Here is a 23,513-nt window from a genome sequence, read left to right as displayed (position 1 = left end):
AGAAGGGTGGGTTGGCAAGTTTGCAGACAACACAAAGGTTGGTGGTGTTGTGGATAGTGCAGAGGATTGTCGAAGATTGCAGAGAGACATTGATAGGATGCAGAAGTGGGCTGAGAAGTGGCAGATGGAGTTCAACCCAGAGAGGTGTGAGTTGGTACACTTTGGAAGGACAAACTCCGAGGCAGAGTACAAAGTAAATGGCAGAATACTTGGTAGTGTGGAGGAGCAGAGGGATCTCGGGGTACATGTCCACAGATCCCTGAAAGTTGCCTCACAGGTAGATAGGGTAGTTAAGAAAGCTTATGGGGTGTTAGCTTTCATAAGTCAAGGGATAGAGTTTAAGAGTCGCAATGTAATGATACAGCTCTATAAAACTCTGGTTAGGCCACACTTGGAGTACTGTATCCATTTCTGGTCACCTCACTATAGAAAGGATGTGGAAGCATTGGAAAGGGTACAGAGGAGATTTACCAGGATGCTACCTGGTTTAGACAGTATGCATTATGATCAGAGATTAAGGGAGCTAGGGCTTTACTCTTTGGAGAGAAGGAGGATGAGAGGAGACATGATAGAGGTATACAAGATAGTAAGAGGAATAGATAGAGTGGATAGGCAGCGCCTCTTCCCCAGGGCACCACTGCTCAATACAAGAGGACATGGCTTTAAGGTAAGGGGTGGGAAGTTTAAGGGGGATATTAGACAATGGTTTTACCTCAGAGAGTGGTTGGTGCGTGGAATGCACTGCCTGAGTCAGTGGTGGAGGCAGATACACTAGTGAAGTTTAAGAGACTACTAGACAGGTATATGGAGGAATTTAAGGTGGGGGTTATATGGGAGGCAGGGTTTAAGAGTCAGCACAATATTGTGGGCCGAAGGGCCTGTTCTGCGCTGTATTATTATATGTTCTGTGTTCTATGTTTAATCATTGTGGAATTGCCTTTGTATGTTTCTAACAGCCATAAGCATTTGTTGTGTTTAACACGATGTCAACTGGCTTTACAGGGGCCTGCTGTTTCTTGCACTTCCTGATACTGTGCAGTACTTGGGATTCACATGGCCAAGTGGTTAAGGCGTTCATCTAATGATCTGAAGGTCGCTAGTTCGAGCCTTTGCTGTTGGCAGCATGTTTGTGACCTTGAGCAAGGCACTTAACCACACATTGTGTCTGTGTGAGGAGTGGTGCCCCACACAGACCTCCAATCTGTGCTTTGTAAGGCATGAAAATGCCCGACACAGGCCTCATGGTCTGAGTCGACGTTCCCTCCCCCTCCCCACCAGTACACTGCCTGCAACCATTACAGCTAAGTACAGTGCCTTCTTTCTACAGAAAGATCCCATTTGAGATCCAGACAAAATAAGTCAGGAACAATATGCTGGAAATTCAAGCAACACAGACAAAATGCTGGAGGAACCCAGCAGGCCAGGCAGCACCTGTGGAAAAGATTGCGGTCGATGTTTTGGGCCGAGACCCTTCGGCAGGACTCAGGCGAGTAGGGTTAGCAGAGACAGCGTATAGGCTCATTACGCCCATCCTAGGATGGCAGCAATCATAACTTCAATGTGTGAATGACCTAAGGGCAGGAGCAGATTGCTGATCTTCCCAATCTCTAGCATTCTCAAATGGAATGATCTAAGTCTCCTCACCCTCCATCCTGAGTCATGTGATGTTCTAGGAGCAAAGTTTTCTCAAAAAATCGAGCCCTCAAACTTGGTCTGGATATTAACCATCTTTTACTTGGACTAGACTCCCGGGCTGGAGTTTGAACTGATGGACTTGATTACTTAAATAAATGTCTTTTCTTCAACATATTTGAACCATCAGACTTGTATTGAGTGAACAAGAAGCTCCCATTGCATTATTATCTCTAGCACTTTCCTCCTGTGGTTAGTTCTTTGCATTGGTTGGTCCCAAATGTGCCAATGGAGTACTTTTGAAATGTGATCTCTGTTGTAATAGCCAGTCATAAACAGCAAGGTCATGGCAACAGTGTTATGTTAATCTCTTGACAATGTAGGCTAAAGTATAAATTCTGGGCAGAACATAGGACCAAACTACCTGAAATTCTAAAAAACAGTGTTCTGGGATGTTTTATATTAATCTGAGAGGACAGGAGTTGAATACTTTTGCTGAACGTTAGCACCTCTGACAATGCACAAGTTCCTCAGAACTTCACTAGAGATATCATCCTTCATTAAAGACTTGAGACTCAAGTAGATGAGCTCATGGTCTTCTCCCTTAGACCAGAGTGTCACCACAACCTTTGCTGTCTTTTGTTAAGCTGAGCACTGATAATACATAACTAGTAAGTCCAGTAGGAACAACCACCAGAAATAAGTCATTTTTATTATTTTTTTATAGATGGAAACTCACCAGAACCATCAATTGAGGAAAAGGGGACTAAAGTGGAGACGGGAATTCACTCCCCATGATTGGGAAGTTGTTGTTTGCTTTTGATTGGTCACCCGACTCTAAAATACACTGGTTGAATGGTTTTAAGTTGGAACAGTTCAATAAATGCAGACTGCTTTGTGCCACCATCACAGTCTCTTTAATGTTTTTGCTAGACTCTGTTCATTGGCAGTCAATATGTCAAAGCACGCACATCAAAGTTGCTAGTGAATGCAGCAGGCCAGGCAGCATCTCTAGGAAGAGGTATGGTCGACGTTTCAGACCGAGACATCGACTGTACCTCTTCCTAGAGATGCTGCCTGGCCTGCTGCGTTCACCAGCAACTTTGATGTGTGTGGCTTGAATTTCCAGCATCTGCAGATTTCCTTGTGTTTGCGAATATGTCAAAGCAGATTCATTAAGGGCAACTTCCACTGAGCTCCCTGCAGAGGTAGAGTGAACCCTCCAGAAATTTGACAGCATCGATTCAATAGTTCTTGTTCCATTTCCTGGAGATTTTGTCCAAGAAAGTTTCCCAATGAGAACTTGAGTGTGTTTACTTTGGATTTAGAGAAAATTAGTTTGTTCTTTGCACCTATTATTGTACCATGTTATCCAAACCTACAGGGAGAGTTGCCCTTGTTCTTTGATCTACAATATGTTTATATCTGTGTGTCTGAAGTCTGACCTTCGCTTCAACACAAAACTTAAGTCTGGTTCTAAGTGCAGAATTAGAACATGACTTGAATCATTGAGTTGTGGCAACACAGATTGTGTTATTCTGTTTTATCCTGTTTTCTTTCATATGTCAACTGGGAACTCTGTAAATCTTTGGGCAAAGATTGGAGTAAGCTCCTCTGATATAATACTTGGCTGATGTCAGGAGAAGTCAATGCAGTGGGTACCAGCCTTCCTTCAGGACATTGGTATTGCTGACCTAGTTATTTTTTTGTAATGGAGATGGTGGGAAGGGAACTACAAAGAAGCATTGGTGAGTTGCCACATAGCATCTAACAGATAGTGGACAAGCTGTGGTTGTGGATTGCCACTGATAAAGAAAGTTCTTAATTGTGTTGAGCTTCTTGAGTTTTCTTGAAGCAGCATCCATCCAGCAAATGGAGAGTAATCCAGCGTACTCTTGACCTGTGCTTTGGTGTGTCAGGAGGTGAGATACAAGGAACCTCATCACTGACTGATAGTTATAGCGAACTGCTAGTTATAGTCTCATTGTTAATTATAACACACTGCTAGTTATAACCACACACATAAAAGTTGCTGGTGTGTTGCTTGAATTTCCAGCATCTGCAGAATTCCTGTTGTTTGCTAGTTATAGCCACACTGTTTATGTTCCAGGACATTATACCCACTAAGATATTGATGATGAGGGATTCAATGTTTGCTTATAAAATGCCATGGGGTACAGACCTGGTCCTGAAGTGTTTTTCCCCTTGATGCCCACTGATTTCAGATTTACTGTGGTTTCAATAGGTACATTTAATGTCAGAGAAACGTATACAATATACATCCTGAAATTCTTTTTCTCCACAAACATTCACAAAAACAGAGGAGTGCCCCAAAGAATGAATGACGGTTAAATGTTAGAACCCCAAAGCACCCCCCCAGCTCCCCTCTCCTACCCATAGGGAACAGCAAGGTAATGACCCCCTCCCCCACCAGCAAAAAAACATTGGCACCCCCCACGGAGCATTCAAATGTACAGCAAAGCATCAATAAAGACACAGACTTGTAGTACCTAAAGACCTCAGCTTGGCCGGTATGGAGCCTCACTGCACGTTGCTGGGTTTGCCCTCATTGCAGTTTCTGACACATGGATGAGCATAGAATGCATTCTTTGTATTTGAATATCATTATCGGCTCTTTAATAATTGTATTTCACCCTGAGTTACTATATATGCCTAGTTTGGTCACTTGTGAATTTCAGTCTCTTGCTTCAGCGGTATAAATATAGAAACTGCTGGAAATATTTAGCAAGTCAGGCCTCATCTGTGAAAAGAGAAATAGAGTTAACATGGCAAGTTGAAGGCCACTGTTCAGAACTGGGAAGAAGACAAAAGAAGCTCATTATGCTGGGGGAGGGTGAGGTCGGGATGATGTCTTTGTTGGCTAAAACCAGATTGACCATGGGGATAAACTGCAGACAGGTTATCCAGTGAGTGGATGGGAGCAGTTGGAGGGCACGAATGCCAACAAAAGAAAGTAGATACAAGAACGTAGGAGTTGCAAAATGCACAGCAGGAGGACGTGGCTGGTAGGTCAGACAAGGAATGTCCTCCATTCTCAAAAAGAATATTAAGCTGAGCTGGTACTGCTCTACTGAAAGCTGTCATTATCCACAGTTCCACTTTACTCTCTACCACATTCAGTGCTGCTGTAGATAAATGCTTTCCCTTCTTTCATCTGTCAAAGACCCTAAAGTCCAAGAGCATATTAACTCAGTTTGTTTGTTTTCCCCTCTTTTACTCTGTTCTTTTCTTCCAGTGTGGTTTGACCTACTGACTACTTCCAGCATTTTCTGCTTTTATTTTTCCAGATTCTGTGTTTTTTAAAATATTTTCAACATTTCAGCAGTATGCAATTCTCTATGATTTAATGTAGGATGTATGTAAGTCTGTGAACACCTGAAAACTGGTTGTGCGGTAGGGTCATCTCAAGCCACAGCTCTAGTCTCACCTACCAATGGAAACAACTTTCCTACTTCTATCTTATCCATCCCTTTCAAAATTTTGTATGTTTCTATAAGATCCGCTCTCATTCTTCTGAATTCCAGAGAGTGTAGTCCCAGGCGACTCAATCTCTCCTAATAGGTTAACCCCTTCAACCCTGGAATCAACCTGGTGAACCTCCTCTGCACTGCCTCCAAAGCCAGTATATCCTTCCTTAAGTATGGAGACCAGAACTGCACACAGTACTCCAGGTGCGGCCTCACCAGTACTCTGTATAGTTGCAGCATGACCTTCCTGCTCTTGAATTCAATCCATATAGCAACGAAGGCCGACATTCCGTTTGCCTTCTTAATAACCTTAATAACCTTAATTCCAAAAAGTATGAGGTGATGTATTTTTGGGAACTTGGGACAAATATGGTAAATGGAATGGCACTAAGGAGTGTTGATGAACACAGAGACGAACAGGTTCAGGTCCATAGTTCTCTGAAGGTAGCAACACAGGTTGATAGATTGGTGAAGATGGCATGTGACATCCCTACCTTCATGAGTTGGACCAAACTTATCTCAATAGGTTTCAATAGGTATATTTAATGTCAGAAAAATGTATACAATATACATCATGAAATTCTTTTTCTTCACAAATGTCCACAAAAACAGAGGAATGGCCCAAAGAATGAATGACAGCTAAATGTTAGAACCCCAAAGCCCCCTCATTTCCACATAGAACCTAAGTCAGTGTGTAACTCCAGGTCAGGATCTTCAAAAGAACCCTGAAAGGGAAAAATAGAGACATTAAAGATGCTTCCGAAGGTGCAAGCAAAGGAGTCGCCATTAGGCGCCATCGTCCTTCTAAGCTCCACCCTTAGAAAATCTTCAGACCTTTCAGCTTCCCAAGCATCTTCTTAGTAATAACAACTACATTCATTTCTACCCCTGACGTTCTCAAATTTCTGGTATAGTGCTTGTGTCTTCTGCAGTAAAGACAGAATATACTTTATTGCATTTCTCTGAAAAACTTCTGGTATCCTCTGATACTATTGACTAGATTACCTTCATATTTCATTTTTTCTCGGCTAATGGCTGTTTTAGTTGCCTTCTGTTGATTTTAAAAGCTTCCCAACCTAACTTCCCACTAATTTTTGATATATTAAATGCTCTCTATTTTGCTTTCCTTCCCTTTTCATTTTTTCTTTGACTTCCCTTGTCAGTGTCAATTGCCTCATCCTCCCTTTAAAATACTTCTTCATCTTTGCAATGTGTTTATCCTGTGTTTTCCAAATTGCCCCAGGAACTCCATCCACTGCTGTCCTGCCATCATCCCTGCCAATTCCCTTCCAATCAACTTTGAGCAGCACTTCTCTCTGTAATTCCCCTTACTCCACTGAACTACCGATACAGTTCTCCACTCTGAACCCCTCTTACTCCATCTTTTCTCACATGCCAAACCCCTTTCTCTTTTCCATACAGTATCTCCCATGGTCCACTCTCCTCTCCTATCGAAAGCCCTTTACCTTTTCCACTTATCACCTCCCAGCTTCTTATTTCATCCCGCCTCCCCCACCCACCTGGCTTCACCTATCACCTTCTAGTTTGTACTCCTTTCCCTCCTTCCTTCTAATACTAGCTTCTTCTCCCTTCTTTTCCAGTCCCGATGAATGATCTCAGCCTGAAACAACGACTATTTATTCATTTCCATTGATGCTGCCTGACCTGCTGAGTCCTCCTGTAGTCTGTACACGTTGCTAAGGCATAGGAGGAGACAGACCTAATGTAGACAAATAGGATTGGTATAGATGGGCAAATGGCCAGCATAGGCATGTGCTGTACAACTCTGACTCCTTGCTTTTAAATGCTGCTCTGGGGGAAATATACTGAATTCCTGGAAAACATATGCCAGAATGCCTATGATTTTGTATCCACTATATGTGAGGATGGACGGTCATGGTTTGCTTTTGTAGGAAAATTCTTGGGGTCAGCAATGCACCTGTCAGAAGGGAGAGGAGAATGAGCCCTCAAAGATGCAGAGAATAACTGGGCTTTGTCCATATGGCAATGCTGACAGGCTTCAGATCTGCAAGAAACAATATGGATCTTGGGCCTGAGTAGGGGAGCTACTGTCAATCTCAGGCTACAACTGATAACTTTTTGTGCAGAGTTCCCGCTGTTACGTACCCCGTTACTGGGTTCCAAACCAGCAGAAATGGACCACTTAGTTGGAGTCTGGATTACTGGAACTAAGAAAGTTTTATTAAAGAAATAAACAACACAGTACTCTAATCATAAGGATATAAATGCAACAGGTTAGCAATGATAAAACACACATGTACACAGAACTAGGGTAATAGGATCAATCAAGTTCTAGCGCAGTCTAGGGGTAAAATGATCAGTCTCAAGTGACACAGAGTTCAGTTCAATTTAGTTCAGTTCGCAGTAATCGCTGTTGTGCCGTTGGGGAGGGAGAGAGAGCGAACGAATATGCAAATCGGATTCCAAACAGACCTTCGATATTCCTCGCAGTTAGCTTTTGGGCGAGCCCTTTGTAATGTCTTCTGAGGTCACCGACTGTGACCCCTCCATTCCAGATACGATCGTTCTTCTGCGGTGAACCCGGCACCCAGGCAAGGGCGGACACACACACCGGGTTCCCGCCGACCGTACCTTTCCACCCTGTGCGTCTATGGCTGGTCCCGCGACCAGACCTCCAAAACTCCCACCAACTTGTAGGGGCACACCGCTTCCAGGGTCTCGTTACCTCGTGGTGTCGTGGTGTGTCTCTTGCCTTGGTGAACCTGTCCCTTTTATCCCCCTGCTGGGGTATCGCCTGTCCATCAAACTTCAAACAGTTCAGGTTCAAAGCAACTGGTCTTGACAATCCTCGGAACTGTGTCTCCCTTTCGTTAATCTCTCTCGTCCCCCATTGTCCTCTTATCGGCATCAATCTTCTGATAATTTGGTCTGTTGTCACACCGCTCCTGATGTCAGTCAGTTTTAAGCTCACACTGAATCAACATCTAGGTGTGTTGCTGTTGGAACCCAAAGGAAAATTGGCTAATTGAAGCTTGCCACATCTTGTGAGTGTAGGGTTCTCAGTAATATTAACTGTAATGGTAACTGTTAACTGCTAATAATAAAATGGCTTCTCTGTAGTGCTATAATGAAATGCAACTGATGAGGTAATGTTCTTTGCAGCTGAAATGTTTGGGTTATAGTTATAGATAACGGGGAACTAACCAATGGAAGTCATGTTATTCTATCTGTATGTGTGGGAACCTGGGTGAGTGCACGGGAGATCGGTGAGGAGAGGCGAAGAGGAAGGACGTGCGGGATGCGCGCCGGTAGACCACCGTGGTTGGTCCCAGCCCGAGGGTCATGGAGTTCGGAGGAAATCGAATGGTGGATTGAGAACATTGCATGAGCACCAACATTGTGCAAGAACTGTATAATCCCTATTTTTGGCGCCTTTTTATTTTTATATGTTTGTTTCTCTACTAACCCCACAGTCACTGTAAAATTTATAAAGTGTAATCATTTAATCGGACATTGTGTACTGTCTGATGTTTTACGTTGTGGGGTTTGTACCGGGGTGCATTACACAGTATCTATGCAAACGTGAGAACAGTTTGGCGGGCAGACGGCAGTTTCCCCTAGACAAACGTGGGTTGATAGAGCGGAGTGTTACATTTGTGGGGCCCTTGTCCAGGATTGAATTCTGTAGAACCTATGTGACCACTCTCTTTAAAGTACAGTTGACAGCTGCCTTTCAGCGATGGTGTGCGGCTGCGGGGGTGCCAGTAAGCAATGCGTGTGTGTTGAAGGGGGTGAGGACTAATGTATCAGATGAAGTGATACTCCGAGGTTTGAGTACGGTTAAAGCTGCTGGCAAAGTGGAAATTGTATCGCGAAACTTTGATTTTGAGACGGGCACGGGCCTAGTGTTGGTGTGGACAAGCGAAGACTTACGAGGGGCGGAGTTGCTGGAGAGGACTGGCATCCTAGGGGAGGTGGGACCATGGTGTCTGCAAATTGTCGGGAAGGGAGGGGCCGGAGCCCAGCGAGCTGAGTCGCCAGCAGAGGAGGGAGGAGATCTTAGGGAACTAATTCTTTTGGTACTGAGGGATGAAGGGAAAGAGTGGTCAGATTTGGAGAATTTGGTTAGTTCCTGCCCCTTAGGGAAAAGAGAGACTTCCGAGTTGGCATCTGCAATTACCTCCCTGGCGAGAAAGGCAGAGGGGCCCCGCCAGAGGATAAGAATTTTCTCTGGGATAACACCCACCCCCGAAGGTGAAGAGGATTATGAGACGTGGATAGAGCAAACAACACAGTTGTTAAGTGAGTGGCAGTGCTCGGATGAGGAGAAGTGACAGCGATTGGTTGAAGGTTTGCGGGGAGTGGCGGCTGGGGTAGTGTGCAGTGTGAAGGATAACCAGCCCGCTGTCGCTCTGACTGACTATCTGGAGGCCTTGGAAACTCCTCAGGGAGTTTCAGAGCATGTGTCTGGAGCAGGGTGAGAAGCTCTCCGCGTACATCTTTCGGCTAGAGAGACGGCTTAGGGGGCTGCGGTGCCGGGGGTGGGGGGTCATTCAGGCTGAACAGGTGTATCAGTTAAGGATGGATCAGGTAACTAGGGGTGCCCAGGCTGAGGACAAGACTGCTTGTGGTCTCCAGCAGTCCTATAAAACATGCTCTCCTCTGACGGTCGTTCACTGATCCGAGACGTGAGGGGGGATGAGAACATGTTGAGGCCGCGGGAGGGCTCTTTCAGTAGGGTGAAAGCCTCAGTTGCAGCCCCTGGTGGGGAAGTGAGCAGAGCCAGCTGCACCCGGAAATTGATAAAGGAGGTGGTGGCCGAGCTGAGAACTGAGGGGGCGGTAGGCAGGGCCCCCCCCCAGGGGACGGACAGCGCAAAGGGCTGTGAGTGGTGGGGGGTCTGCGAGAAGAGGGGTGACCAGTAGCGTGTGCTATAACTGTAGAAAAGAGGGACACTTTCGGAGAGAGTGTGAGTGGCAGGGAGCCCCTCGGAGGGCGAGTCCCTGGGTATCCAAGCAGGGAGAGATGTTGGGAAACTTAGAGGAGACCCAGTGAGGGAACAGCCTGGTGTCTCTGGGGGGGAACATGTTCCCAGAAATGTACCACGGAACCCCCGAAAGCAAAAGACCCGATTCTGGAAGGATTAGTGGGACCCCGATCCAACGTGTCGCTACGGATGGAGGGAACCTATGCTAAAGCCATACTCGACACCGGGTCGCGGGTTACTATACCGTTTGTTTTACAACCAGTATTTAAAGCATTTGCCCCTGACCCCATTCAGTGTGCTGGAGATTTGGGGCGTCAGTGCTGGTGATTATCCGTATGACGGGTATTTGTCAGTGAGACTGGAGTTTCCAGAAGCCGATGTGGGAGTGTCCGAAGTTCTGGAGACGTTCGTGCCGGTTTGTCCGGACCCAGTTGAGAAGGGGGGGTGCTTCAATTTTGATGGGGACCAACACCCCTGTGGTGCGGAGGCTCATGGGGGCCTGCCAGGAGAGGGAGGGTGAGAACCTTTTGGAGACCCAGGCTGTGCACCCAGTGTTTCGAGCTGCTTTTGAGGAAGTGCGGAGCTGCCCTGGGCCAGATACTGAATTTAAACGAGGGACTGTGTGGTGCACCCAGTCAAAGCCTAAGGTAATAAGGCACAGGGAAATAGCGAGAGTGATGGGAACCCCCAGATGCCACACATGAGGCTACTTAACAAGATAAGAGCCCGTGGAATTACGGGAAAGTTACATACGTGAATAGAGCGTTGGCTGGTTGGCAGGAAACAGAGAGTGGAAATAAAGGGATCCTATTCTGGTTGGCTGCCGGTTACCAGTGGTGTTCCACAGGGGTCCGTGTTGGGGCCACTTCTTTTTACCTTGTACATCAACGATTTGGATTATGGAATAGATGACTTTGTGGCTAAGTTTGCTGATGATATGAAGATAGGTGGAGGGGCCAGTAGTGCTGAGGAAACAGAGAGTCTGCAGAGAGACTTGGATAGATTGGAAGAATGGGCAAAGAAGTGGCAAATGAAATACAATGTTGGAAAGTGTGTGGTTATGCACTTTGGCAGAAGTAATAAGTGGGCAGACTATTATTTAAATGGGGAAAGAATTCAAAGTTCTGAGATGCAATGGGACTTGGGAGTCCTCATACAGGATACCCTTAAGGTTAACCTCCAGGTTGAGTCTGTGGTGAAGAAGGCGAATGCAATGTTGGCATTCATTTCTAGAGGAATAGAGTATAGGAGCAGGGATGTGATGTTGAGGTTCTATAAGGCGCTGGTGAGACCTCACTTGGAGCACTGTGGGCAGCTTTGGTCTCCTTATTTAAGAAAGGATGTGCTGACGTTGGAGGGAGTACAGGGAACATTCACTAGAATGATTTTGGGAATGAGAGGGTTAACATATGAGGAACGTTTGTCCATTCTTGGACTGTATTCCTTGGAGTTTAGAAGTATGAGGGGAGACCTCATAGAAACATTTCGAATGATGAAAGGCATGGACAGAGTGGATGTGGCAATGTTGTTTCCCATGATGGGGGAGTCTAGTACAAGAGGGCATGACTTAAGGATTGAAGGGCGCCCATTCAGAACAGAAATACGAAGACATTTTTTTAGTCAGAGGGTGGTGAATCTATGGAATTTATTGCCACGGGCAGCAGTGGAGGCCAAGTCATTGGGTGTATTTAAGGCAGAGATTGATAGGTATCTGAGTAGCCAGGGCATCAAAGGTTATGGAGAGAAGGTGGGGGAGTGGGACTAAATGGGAGAATGGATCAGCTCATGATATAATAGCAGAGCGGACTCGATGGGCTGAATGGCCGACTTCTGCTCCTTTGTCTTATGGTCTTATTTGCCAGAGTGCCTGATGGCGAGGCCCTCTTAGTGGAAGACCTCGAGGGGGAGTCACGATTTCCGGCTGGGGTGCTGGTGAGACCCAAAGTGCAGAGGCTCTCGGTGTTACTGTGATTGTCAGGAACACTACGAAAAGAGAAATCACCTTTAAGAGAGGGATGCTGCTGGCGCATTAGTTCCCAGTGACGGTAATGTCTAGCGCCCCCCCCCCGCTTGAGGCCTACTTGGGGGGACAGATTGGAAAACAGAGGAAAGCTGACTGCTGAGGCCTTTAACTTTGGGGACTCTCCTGTGCTGCCAGGTTGGAAGCAAAGGCTGGTGGAGAAGATGTTTCTTCCTGTGGCGAGTTTGATGTGGGTTGTTCCAAGAGCACTCGCCACACCATCCAGGTGACTGAGGACACCCTGTTTAGAGAGAGGTCACGGCGGCTGGCCCCTGCAGATGTGGAAGATCCCAGCACCTGTGTAAGTTGAAGGAAGCTGGAATCATCTCTGAATCCCAAAGCCCTTATACATCCCCAATAGTAGTGACCCGGAAGAAGAACGGAAAGGTATGCATGTGTGTGGACTATAGGACCCTGAACCGGCGCACTGTCCCTGGCAGTATACAGTCCTGAGGGTCGAAGACGCGCTGGTTTAGTGTGCTGGACTTGAGGAGTGGATATTACCAGATCCTGATGAGTGAGGCCGACAAAGAGAAGACAGAATTTATTTGCCCTCTGGGACTTTTCCAATTCGAAAGGATGTCCCAGGGCATATTGGGAGCCCTGGCCATCTTCCAGGGGTCATGGAGAATATGGTGGGGGATATGAATTTGCTTGAAGTGCTGGATGACTTGATAGCATTTGGATCCACCTTGGAAGAACATGAAACGAAGCTACTGAAGATGCTAAGCCGACTGAAGGAGGAAGGGTTAAGACTCTCCCTGGACAAGTGCCAGTTCTGCAAGATGTCTGTTAGCTATGTTGGGCACATAGTCTTGCGGAATGGAGTAGCTACAGCCGGCTAAGATAGAAGCAGTGACCATGTGGCCAAGGCCCGAGACTGTGAGTGCTCTGCACTCGTTCTTGGGGTTCTGTGGTTATTATTGGATATTCATGAAGGGCTACGCCAAAGTGAGTCACCCCTTGAACCAGCTTCTGCGTGGTTACCCTCCTTTGGGGAAGAAAGGGAAAGGGAAAAGGGGACAGGAGATTGGAGAATATCTCAACCCATCGGAGCCCTTCGGACACAGGTGGGATGCGAAATGTGAGGAAGCTTTTAAATTGCTGAAAGAGTTGCTGACCCAGGTACCAGTGCTGGCTTTTGCGGACCCCCGATTGCCCTATGTACTACACACCGATGCCAGCCAAAAGGGATTAGGGGCAGTCTTGTATCAAGATCAGGGCACCGGATTGAGACCTGTAGCGTTTGTCAGCCAGAGTTTGTCATCCTCCAAGAGAAACTACCCCACCCACAAGTTGGAGTTCCTGGCATTAAAATGGGCGGTGGTGGATAAGCTGAGTGACTATCTCTACGGGGCCAAGTTTGAGGTGAAGACGGACAACAACCCATTTACTTACATCCTGACTTCGGGAAAACTGGATGCTGCAGGCCATCGGTGGTTGGCAGCCTTGTCGTCGTATGATTTCAGCCTGAAGTACCAGCCGGGGAGCCAGAACGTTGATGCAGACGCTTTGTCCCAACAGATGCACGGGGAACTGGAGAGGGATGAGGAGTGGGAGAGCGTTCCTGCCCCTGAGGTGAAAGCCACGTTTCAGTTTGCTATCACTGTGAAGGGCAAGGAAAAGGAGAGGCTGGATTGCGCAGTGGACCCATTGGGGGCTTTTGACGATGCCCTACCCCCAGTTTACTGTGACCTAACTGTTCTGAAGACCGAACAGCTGCCTGAATTGAGTCCAGGGAAAGTGGCAGTTGCTCAGCGAGATGACCTGGGCATTGGCACCATTTGGTACGCGGTGCAAAAGGGGAATATAGCGTGGGCGGAGTAGACGAAACACGCTTCAGTGCCTCCATTACTGAGGGAATGGCCTCGGTTAAAGTTGAGGAAACAAATTTTATACCGGGTAACGTCACCCCCGGACCGACCTCGGTGTTGGCAGTTGGTCCTGCCCGAGAAGTATCGGAAGATTGTGTTGAAGTCACTACACGATGATTCTGGGCATTTGGGGGTGGAGAAGACCTATGGATTGCTCAAGGACAGGTTTTAGTGGCCCAGAATGAAGTTAAAGAATATTGCAAGTCAGGCATTCACTGCATATGCCTGTGCAGGCAGCTCCTTTGTCACACCTGCAGAGTGCAGGCCCCCCTGGATCTGGCGTGTATGGATTTTCTGTCCATAGAACCTGATGCCAGCAACACGGCGAATGTCTTAGTCATCACAGACCACTACACTAGATATGTACTACACTATGTGCAGTAGTGCTTTTCCTACCACTGGACCAGAGGGTGACTACGGTGGCAAAAGTGTTATGGGAGAAGTATTTTGTGCATTATGGCCTTCCCCAGTGGATACATAGTGACCAGGGACGGGATTTTGAGAGTAAGCTCATCTATGAGTTACTGGGCATGCTGGGAGTTGAGAAACCGAGGACCATGCCCCATCACCTGCAGGGCAATCCCCAGCCTGAGAGGTTTAGGCGTTAATATTGAAGTAGTAAGATGGATTCAGCAGTGGCTAGATGGGAGACGCCAGAGAGTAGTGGTGGATAACTGTGTGTCAGATTCGCGGATGGTGTGTAGCGGTGTGCCTCAGGGATCTGTACTGGGTCCAATGTGGTTTGTCATATATATTAATGATCTGGATGATGGGGTGGTAAATTGGATCAGCAAGTATGCAGATGATACTAAGATAGGTGGTGTTGTGGATAAAGAAGTAGGTTTTCAAAGCTTGCAGAGAGATTTAGGCCAGTTAGAAGAGTGGGCTGAAAGATGGCAGATGGAGTTTAATGCTGAAAAATGTGAGCTGCTATGTTTTGGTAGGACTAATCAAAATCGGACATACATGGTAAATGGTAGGGCATTGAAGAATGCTGTAGAACAGAGGGATCTAGGAATAATGGTGCATAGTTCCCTGAAGGTGGAATCTCATGTGGATAGGGTGGTAAAGAAAACTTTTGGTATGCTGGCCTTTATAAATCAGAGCACTGAGTATAGGAGTTGGGATGTAATGTTGAAATTGTATAAGGCATTGGTAAGGCAAACTTGGAGTATTGTGTACAGTTCTGGCCACCGAATTATAGGAAAGATGTCAATAAAATTGAGAGAGTACAGAGGAGGTTTACTAAAATGTTGCCTAGGTTTCATCTCCTAAGTTACAGAGAAAGGTTCATCAAGTTAGGTCTTTATTCTTTGGACCGTAGAAGGTTGAGAGGGGCTTGATAGAGGTATTTAAAATTATGAGGGGGATTGATAGAATTGACGTGGATAGGCTTTTTCCATTGAGAGTGAGGGAGATTCGAACAAGAGGACATGAGTTGAGAATTAAAGGGCAAAAGTTTAGGGGTAACATGAGGGGGAACTTCTTTACTCAGAGAGTGGTAGCTGTGTGGAACGAGCTTCCAGCAGAAGTGGTTGAGGCAGGTTCCATGTTGTCGTTTAAAGTTAAATTGGATAGATATATGGACAGGAAAGGAATGGAGGGTTATGGGCTGAGTGCAGGTCGGTGGGACTAGGTGAGAGTAAGAGTTCGGCACGGACTAGAAGGGCCGAGATGGCCTTTTTCTGTGCTGTAATTGTTATATGGCTATATATGGTTTAATCGGACCTTGCTAGACATGCTCAGTACTTTGGAGATCAGCAAAAACAGCAGATGGAGTCAACATATTGGGCATCTAGTTCACTGTTACAACTGTACCCGCAATGAAGCCACTGGGTATTCACCCTATTATCTGATGTTTGGGTGTGAGGCGAGGTTGCCCATTGACCTCTGTTTTGGGACTGACACGGGTGATGTACCACCGAAGCGTTATCTGAAGTATGTGTCTGATATGAGGAGAGAGCTGAAAAGGGCGTACAAATTGGCTGGGGTGGCGGCCGCCATGCAGAATCGGGGAAATAAGAGGAGGTATAACCAAAAAGTGAAGTTCTCCCAACTCCTGCTGGGAGACTGAGTCCTCATAAGGAATTTGGGATTACCTGGAAAGCACAAGTTGGCTGACCGCTGGGTGGCTACGCCCTATGTGGTGGAGAGTCAGATGCCAAATCTACCGGTTTTCCGGGTGAGACCAGACGAAGGGAAGGGGCCTGTCAAGATTTTCCATTGGAACCAACTGTTGCCCCGGAACAAGAGGTGCAGGTAGACCTAGAGCCCGAGTTGGAGTTTACACCTAGTACGAGGACTCTGTGAAGGTGCGGGGCGATTGAAGGGCCCACCGTGAAAGAGATGGGGCCAGGCCCAACCCCGGAAAGGGATACTGATTCGGAGGATGAGTGGTACATGCTGCTGTTCCAGGCCCTTCTCCCACTGTGTCAGGGGAGGTGAGGGGGGCTGTTGGTGGGCAACAGGGAGTGAAGCAAGACTCGGGAGGAGAGGAAGTGGGGCCTAAACCCGGGACATGGGGCTCCGAGTTGCAGAGGGGTTTGAGTGACAGATCGCAGGAGGTTTCACCAGGTAGCCCCAAAATGTCTCCTGTAGTGTCTGAGATGGACGATCTAGAAGAGGGGGTATGGAGGTCTCAGAGGATTAGGAACCTCCCGGAGAGGTTGGCCTATGTAGCGCCTGGGGAGAGGGTGTGATCTCTACTGCTTTGGGGAGTTATGTCACTGCTTTCTGCACTTGGATTGAGCTCTGTGTTTTGCAGGAAGGGTTGGCGAATTATCTGAACGTCATGAGGGCATGACTAAATTCGGTGGGGGGAGAATGTAGAGTTCTCAGTACTATTAACTGTAATTGTAACTGTTAACTGCTAATAATAAAATGGCTTCTCTGTAGTGCTGTAATGAAATGGCTTCTCTGTAATGTTAACTGATGAGGTAATGTTCTTTGTAGCTGAAATGTTTGGGTTATATTTATAGATAACGGGGAACTAACCAATGGAAGTCATGTTATTCTATTTGTATGTGTGGGAACCTGGGTGAGTGCGCGGGAGATCGGCGAGGAGAGGCGAAGAGGAAGGACATGCGGGACGCGCTCTGGTAGACCACTGTGGTTGGTCCCAGTCCGAGGGTCGTGGAGTTCGGAGGAAATCAAATGGTGGATTGAGGACATTGCGTGAGCTCCAACGTTGTGCAAGAACTGTATAATCCCTATTTTTGGCGCCTTTTTATATTTTTCTTTCTCTACTAACCCCATAGTCACAGTAATACTTATAAAGTGTAGTCGTTTCAACGTACATTGTGTGCTGCCTGATATTTAACGTTGTGGGTTGTACCGGAGTGCATTACACAGCATCTACGCAAACATGAGACACAGTCTGGCGGGCAGACGGCGGTTTCCCCTAGACAAACGTGGGTTGATAGAGCTGAGTGTTACATGAGTTTGGCATATTTTATCACAAGCCTGAATGGCCTCTTTGCATTCTCACATCCTGCCTATTTGTAAATAACCCATTTCTATGACATAAATTCACTTCACTTTGATTCCAGAATCTGTCAGCCAGTGACTGACGTTCGTTGCACCACTGACCTTGTCTTTCTGTTGTCCCTGTCCCACTACCACCCCATCCCACAGATATTAAGAGCATGACCTTTGAGGAGCTTGCACTGAAGTATCCAAAACTTGCAGTTGAGGAGCTGAGCAAGAACTTTCATCGATATTATAAGAAAATGGTTCTACTTGGTATGTACGGAGCTTATATTGTTTTTACCAGTTTGCTGGCTATCTGCCCACCAGCCCCATCTATCACTTTTGATTAGAACTTGTATTGACACCACTGTGTCCCCCACTGAAGGGTAGAATTAGTAGCAGACCTTAAAGAAAACAATATAGTATGTGCCATATGAGACTGTATTGAATCAGCCATGCAATAACCCCAGAGTTCTTACACAATATACTCAAAGATTCAAAGTGCATTTATTATTAAACTACATATGCAGTATGAGATTTGTCTTCCCGCAAACAACCATGAAACAACGAAACACCATGGAACTTATTCAAAGAAAACAATAAACACCCAATGCACGAAAAAAACAACAAATTGTGCAAACTGCAAAACAAAAGAGCAAGTAACACACAGAATATTAAACATAAAACCACTACATTCTTGAAACAGGCTCAGAATGTTCAGTTTAGTTCTGTTCAGTTCAATTTAGCCTTGTGTCATCTGTTGATTGGAGGCTGTAAGTTTGGACACATTTTATCACATGCCAGTCTGCTCTGAACAAACTTGTGCAAAATAGCATTAAAAAAAAGAGTAACTAGAAACCAGAACACATGTGACATGAACTGCAGTCCTCTAAAAATGAGTTCAGTCCACAAACTACGCCAATCAAACCTTGCCCAAGACCCAAGACTCATGCACCTTTCTCTGGCATCAGCAAGTGAGAGGGAGAGGGAGACCAGTCAAATGCAGGCAGGTGGAGATTCAAAGATTTAGACAGCGCTGAACACCCACTTGCCTTACATTCTTGTCCTCATTGATTTCAGTCTTGCCCAACGTTTAAATTGGTGAGTTGGTCAAGAATTGGAGCTGATCATGGGTTCGCACTCTATCATTACTCTGGACCACGGAGAGTCTAATACAAAAATACAACAAGTACTTCCATGGGCTACATCAGAGATGAAAATTAGAGATGCGGCAAAAACCTGGTCCAGCAGCACTTGTAGAAAGAGAACAGTTTCAGGTCTGGAATCTTTCATCAGATCTGAGAGAGAAGCAAGTTAATCTGGGTAGCAGAGAAGACTAGGGCAGGATAATGGATGGAACGGGTAATTTCTCACACAGTGATATAACGTCACTTTTACAAGGCTAAGATTAGGTTTTTCTGCCTCTCTCTCTCTCCTACCTAAGCAACCTGTTTCTCTCTTTCTTTGATCTGAAGAAGTGTCTTGGACTCAAATATTACCTTTTCCTCTTTCAACAGATGCTGACTGATCTGTTGAGTTTTTTCCATCATTTGCAATATATTTACACACAGAACTAAGCAGAATCTGTTTAAACAAAGTAATATGGCAAATAGAGTCTTTTTATCCCTAGATTACACTAATCTACACTCAGTAACAGAGCAAACAATCTATTTACAAGATTACAAAGTGGTCTATTTAAAAACAACCAGTACAGCAAATGTGGGCGCCATGGTAGCATTGCGGTTGTCAGCACTCTGTCGGGGTGTCAGAGTTTAAAATTCATTTCCGGCATCTTCTGTGAGGTGTTTGTACGTCCCACCCTGTGGAACGTCCAAAGACGTACCAGGCAGTAGATTAATTGATGTTGCAAATTGTTCCATGATTTGGCTGGGGTTAAATCGGGGGGGCAGCGTGGCTCGAAGGACCAGAAGGGCTATTCCGTGCTGTATCGCTAAAGAAAGAGCAGGCTGTTGACAAACACTGAACCATGGGGAAATCTCTTAAATTGCTCACTACATGGAGGTCCAGTTAAATGCAGCGGCTACTGGTCTAGTTAAATAGGGCATCACAGGATTATGTAGCTAAAAACACCAACACAGCAAACCCAGTCTACTTATCTCTTACAATATCAGAGAGTCAACTCTACAACTAGCTGATGGAATGTCTATTAAAACAATTGACTGTAGGAATAGAGCAGAGTCTATATTTTAACACTATACATCTTGACTGGTGTAGGAAGTGGGGTTCAGGTCTGCACTATCCAAATGATTGATTTGACCATTCTGAATATCCTGGTACTGACATGCCATTTCCCATTCCATATTAGGATTCCAAACTCTTAGGATCATGGGTTCTGTCCAATGTGAAATGGGAGATTAAGGAACATTTAGTTGAGGAATCAGCTGCTTTTTTCTTCAAAGAGGAAGGACAGAGCAGTGTGGATGTATGGGTGCAGAGACAACAAGGATTCACATGTCAGCGGAGCAATGATGAAAGGGTGGAGTGTGGCACTCTCTCTGAGGATATACAATGGCTGTGTTAGCGGCTGCATTGGTATTGAACCCCACCAGATCCCAGCATAAGAAGCACCCTCAGACTGTGGGGTGAACTCACCCTCAAGCAGCTGAAAACACTTTGAGCTGAGATGAATTCGGATCAGAGAGGATATGGAGAGAGCTGGGGAAGGATCTTAATCACTATCTCAGATCACTCAAACCTGGTCACAAGAGAGATGGCAACATGCAGACCTTTGTGGTAAATAACTCATTAACACCTGGGCTTGGACTGGGCATTTGAAGTTGACAGTGTGAGGTGAGGCCAGGGGCTATGTCAGAGTCAGAATGGAGACTGAGGCTAGAGAGGTCACAACTGCTTAAGAAGGTGAGGGTTTAGGCAAATGCTGCCTAAATTCTGCAGTGGGTGAGAGACACTCCTTCACATAAAAATCCTCACCTTCTCAAGCAGTTGTGACCTCTTTTGGGTGAATAGGTCTTTCAGCCTGTGAGCCTGTCCAGCAGATTAGCATCATCATGCTCACCTCCCTAACATGGTCACAATAGCCTTAAAATAGTTTAAACTCATTGGCCTCTACCTCGCAGGTCTACTAAACAAAGAGATCTTACGAGAGGAGCTGTGGAAAAAGCTGAACATGGGACATCTGAAACTTGGGGACAAGATCCTGACCAGACCTAAAGGAATTCCCAGGTAAGGTGGCCTCATTGCAGATAAGAGTCACTCAGATTCCACTGGCCATAAGGCCAGAAGACATAGGAGCACAATTAGCCCATTTAGCCCTGTTTTGCTATTCCATTATGACTGATATATTATCCCATCCAACCCCCTTCTCTTGCCTCCTCCCCCTAACCTTTGACACCTTGAATAGTCAAGGGCCTATCAAACTCAATGACTTGGCCTTCACAGCCATATGTGGCAATGAATTCAATGGATTCACCACCCTGTGGCTGAAGTCAAGGGTAGGGCTGGGCTACCGAAAATGAGATTCACATATGGTCAATGGTGGAGCTGTGTCATTGCCCTATCCATTGGAATAGTCACATTGCTTATCATAGAAGCTCCATAACCCATAGTCTGTGTCAAACAGGTGATGTAGCCAATGAAGAACTGATGGCTTGCTTTGAGTGTCATGCAGGTACATCCTCCTTCCTCCTACTGATATCCCTGAGGAATCTGTCTGAAAGGTTGGCTTCTGGGGAGTGTGACTCAGTGTTGATGCTGTGAACTGGGGCAGGATATCACAAAAAAAGGAAACTTCTCGAAGGCGTGATGGGACAAACCTGTTTACACTGAACTAAAGTGTTGCAGGGGTGTTTAATTGAGACAGCATAGAGGAAGCTTCGGCCCCTCCCAATTCATCCATACACCATTAGTAGATGTTGCCATTCTACAGTTGGTAAATGCAGGGGACAGCAGGAGTGAATTTTGACCACTGACTTGCTGTGTGTCTTGGCAGGAAACTGGCAGATGTGCTGACAGATCCGATAGGAATACATTTCTTCCAGAGGTTCCTGGAAATCTATGATGCAGAACCTCCACTGCAGTTCTGGCAGGCAGTGGAGAACCTCCAAAACCTCACCACTGCCAACGAGAGAAAATTGTACACCAACTGGGTTATTAACAACTTCTTCAACAAGAACGTCAACCCAGGTGAGTACCACACAAAGTCTCCAATTGGACAAATCCTTTCTAAACTCCTTAGCAAGTCACAATGAACAATTGTGTTTCTCAGACAGAGAGGGAATTGAACACAGGTCACTGGCACTGTAGTAGTGTTAGGGTAACAGCTATGCTGCGATTTGCACCAGGTCCTCTACCCCCGTCATTTCTGCTGCTGCTGATTTACGTCTGTTCCTCATTGAAACAATTCTTGGGTATCTAAGATTCTTACTCTTGCTTTCAAATTTCTCAGAAGCTTCTTCTTTCTTTTAATTCCAACAACTTTTGAATCTCTCCACACACCCCCCCACCCCCAGTTCTGGCTTCCTCAGACTCTTCTTGATGGTCGTCCCTTTAAGCTTTCAAAACCTAAAGTGTGGAAGTCCTTGCCTAACCTCTCCTAATTCTCTGCCTCTCTCTCTTTAAAACACACATCTGATCAAGATCTTGTATAAGAACTTATAGTAGGAGTAGGACCAACTGGATCTCCGGAGACACAAGAACATGAATACTGGAATGTGGAGCAACTCATGGAACACTAGAGGATCTCAGCAGGTTAGGCAGCATCTGCAGAGGAAGAAGGGCAATTGACTTTCTGGACTTTAGATCCTTGCAGGGGCCAAGCTGCAAGGCCTACAAACAAAGATAGAAAGCTGAGATCCTCTCCAATACGTTAATGTATTGATTGATCATTTCCTGCTATAGATGCTGCCTGACCTGCTGAGCCTACAGTTAGACCTCAGGCTTGCTGCAACATTCAATAGACTTATCGGTGATCCTTCAATTTGTTTGCACTGTCACACTTTTTCATCATTTTCGTTGATTCCCTTAGTGTCCAAAGCTTCATCAATCTCAGCCTTGGATACTCCCAGCACTGAATAACCATAGCCCTCTTGTTGGAAGGTTCCAGATTCACATAAGAGGTTTCCTGCTGCCTCATCTCAAACCATGCCTGTGACGAGTAATTCCCCTGACTGTGTCAGGTTTGCTTCCACAGATATTGACATGCTGCTGTGTTTGATCCCGAGTGTGGCATCAGTTCCTGACCCCAGAGGTCTTTGCAGCTGGGTTCTCTGAGCTTTGGTGAGCTGGGCAACCACATACCCTGCAAATAAGCCTGGAAGGAGAGTCACAAGGAGCAAGAATTGGTACAGGTGGACACTTGATAGACAAAAGGACCTGTTTCTCTGCTGCATGACTCTTATTGTTGATGGGGTGAAGATCTCTTCTCTGTCACATGATGGATGAGCTGACTGTCTCTCCATCCAGATCTGTTATTTGGAGAATGAATGACATAGGATTTGCTTTGGAGTGTGTAGACCAGTCTCCACTGGACCTGATTGGGCCTTCAAGAGACCATCAACTGTGCCTTACTTGGTACTTATCATTGGGCATCAGTGTTCACATAGTGGAACTAGTCAAGCAGAAAACATCAGTAAATAGCTTTACGGACCCACATTGTCTTATTGAATTCATCAGATTCAATGAGGCAAAGAGAGTGCTCTGGCTTATTGAGAAGCCAGCACTTGGTACTGTCTAATGGGGAGAGGTTCACTGCCAAGAAACCAGTCACTACCAACATGCCTGCTGAAGGGGATGAAAACAGGGGATATGTTTGCCGAACTAAAATATTCATTCTCATTTCTCTCATGTGTCTCTCGCCATCCCACCACAACCCCCACCCCTCCCCAACCTCTTAGAGGAGCTCCTGCAGTGCAGCTCACAGATCATCAGACAGATTATGGAAGCGATTGAGAATGGCAAGCCGGTCACAATGAGCATGCTGTTACAAGCTCAGTCAGAAGTTCAGAAGTCCCTGCAGAGCTGGTCAGTAGGGCAGGTTTGCTACTTTAGGCTTGTCTGTAGTATTTTATGGTGGTGTGATGAGG

General features: G+C 46.0%; 1 protein-coding gene across 4 annotated transcripts in view; it reads left to right on the top strand.

The window, feature by feature from the left end:
• LOC134354630 (regulator of G-protein signaling protein-like) overlaps positions 1-23,513 on the top strand; it is a 182,983-nt gene that overhangs the window by 50,045 nt on the left and 109,425 nt on the right. For all 4 annotated transcript variants that reach the window (XM_063063659.1, XM_063063660.1, XM_063063662.1 and 1 more), the window contains 4 exons: positions 17,617-17,724; positions 20,550-20,655; positions 21,422-21,615; positions 23,325-23,451. In XM_063063659.1, the coding sequence (XP_062919729.1) occupies positions 17,617-17,724; positions 20,550-20,655; positions 21,422-21,615; positions 23,325-23,451 (535 nt within the window). The remainder of the gene's footprint in view (positions 1-17,616; positions 17,725-20,549; positions 20,656-21,421; positions 21,616-23,324; positions 23,452-23,513) is intronic.

Source organism: Mobula hypostoma, chromosome 12 (genome assembly GCF_963921235.1).
Source record: "Mobula hypostoma chromosome 12, sMobHyp1.1, whole genome shotgun sequence".
NCBI lineage: Eukaryota > Metazoa > Chordata > Chondrichthyes > Myliobatiformes > Myliobatidae > Mobula > Mobula hypostoma.
This window is presented reverse-complemented; position numbering and strand designations above follow the sequence as displayed.